At 61.0% G+C, this 1,818-nt stretch overlaps 1 protein-coding gene across 1 annotated transcript; it reads right to left on the minus strand.

The window, feature by feature from the left end:
* Nucleotides 1-225: 225 nt before the first annotated feature.
* Nucleotides 226-987, minus strand: LBRM_31_1090 (hypothetical protein, unknown function; the record flags this gene model as incomplete). The annotated part of the gene is made up of 1 exon (XM_001567056.1): nt 226-987. One exon carries the CDS (start codon nt 985-987, stop codon nt 226-228), a length of 762 nt encoding a protein of 253 aa, XP_001567106.1.
* Nucleotides 988-1,818: the final 831 nt, after the last annotated feature.

Raw genomic sequence — 1,818 nt, forward strand, 5'->3', positions numbered from 1 at the left:
GACCAACGCAAGAGCGTAGCGCGCCCCTCCCACCCCCCCCCCCCGAGAAACAAATGGAAAGGAATCATCAGAGGCGGAATAAGTGGGAGCAGCGGACTCACGACCGAATACTCAAAAAAAAATATCCAAAACAGTTCGTGGAGGCGCTAACGCACGGTCCCCGTGCGTGTGGGGGGGGGGGGGGGTCGCCGCTAAGCGGTGCCTGTGCGGCTCCCTGTGTTGCAGTCACGGTGCCGCCAGCGCCACGCTCACGGTTGTGATGACCGTGGCTCTCATTGCCTTTGCAAGCAGCGCCGCTTGTATGCGCCGGAGTTGGCGCATTGCTGCTGCCGGCCGCTGCCTCTTTGTCGCCTCCACAGGGACCCTTCTCCATCTTGGGACACGCGCCACAGCCACTTGAAGAAGAGATCGGTTGTTCATTGGTGCAGCGAAGCAAGACGAGACCCCGCAGTCGCCAGACGAGATGGTCTGTGCCGTGCCACTCGAGTCATCGCGGCTGCCCTTCATACTCTCGCTGCTGTTCGGCAGTGTCAGACTGTGGCTGCCGGTGTTGCGTTCGCTTCTCTGCGTCCAGCGTGTAGTCGTTACGTTGAGTGAGCCGCGGCCGCTGGTCTGACTGTGCTTGCTGCTCGTCAACCCTCCGGAAAGAAAGACAGTCGGGTCCTCGTGGAGGTCGTTGTTGGACACGTTCTCCAGGGACATGCAGCTCGTCAGGTTTTCTACCATCTCTGCTGTCGGCATAACCGCCTTCACCATCTCCATCTTCTTCTCGCGGACGACCCTGCACTCCCCTGCGAGCTCTAGAGAGGTGGGTGTGATCACGGGTGTGCTTGACTCACCCTGCAACGCCCTTTGATCACCGCTGTTCATGGCCCGAAATGCGGCAGCGATGCGATCTGGGTGAGCCAACTCCACCAACGGTGGGTCGCCATGGAAAGCTCTCTTGGCACCCGTGTACGTCGGTGCGTGGCAACTCGCATCGCTCATTTGGGCGTCGGTTGCGGCAACAGCACTTGGGCTTGCGCCCTGCGAAGTGTTACCACCGCTCTTCGGTAACGGTAGTGGTGGTGGTTGCCGAGGCGCTGTTCATCGCTGCTAGATCGGTTGCCACACCCCCTTCGCGGACGTCGCGGCTGCCTTGGATGAAGCTGGACCCGTCATTGGCGGCACACGCAAAACAAAGAGCTGACTATGGCCTGCGATGGAGCTCGGAATGGCCGGCGAGGGAATCACAGCCATGTCTGTCCACTGCACAGGCGTGCTGCCCACGCGACTCGGCGGCCCGCCACCGCTCTTCGCTACTGTCTTGTCATCGCGCTGCGCCGCCAGGTGATGGTAGTGAAGCACAGTGACTGCAGCACGGGTGACCTTGTACAGCGGCGGCTGTGCGAGCGCTTCCGGCGACAGCGATTTTTCCCACTCGGAGCCAAGCGGAATGACGTCGACCGCCTGCACTGTGTCCATCAGCACGGCCACACTGAAGCGTACAGCTACGCCCTGCACAAAGACGCGGAAGCCGTCCATGGAAATACAGGAGTGATGCACGAAGATGTCGCCCAGTTGAACCGGCTCGCGCTCGAGCTTTTCAAACCCTTCGAACAGTGCACAGCAACGGTGGTCGCCCTCGTTGGCGTCCTCTTCGACATCAGGTGCAGCGACAGTGTGCTGAGCAGGCCTTTCCTTCCCCGCCGCGCCGGCCACATGGAGATGTCATTGCATCGCGCTGCACATGGCGGTGCCGTGCGCCTTACCAGTCGACGTCATCCCCGTCTCGAGTGAGACAGTAAAATTAGGAGTCTCAGCGCCCACTGTGTTCGT

Source organism: Leishmania braziliensis, chromosome 31 (assembly GCF_000002845.2).
Source record: "Leishmania braziliensis MHOM/BR/75/M2904 complete genome, chromosome 31".
Lineage (NCBI taxonomy): Eukaryota > Euglenozoa > Kinetoplastea > Trypanosomatida > Trypanosomatidae > Leishmania > Leishmania braziliensis.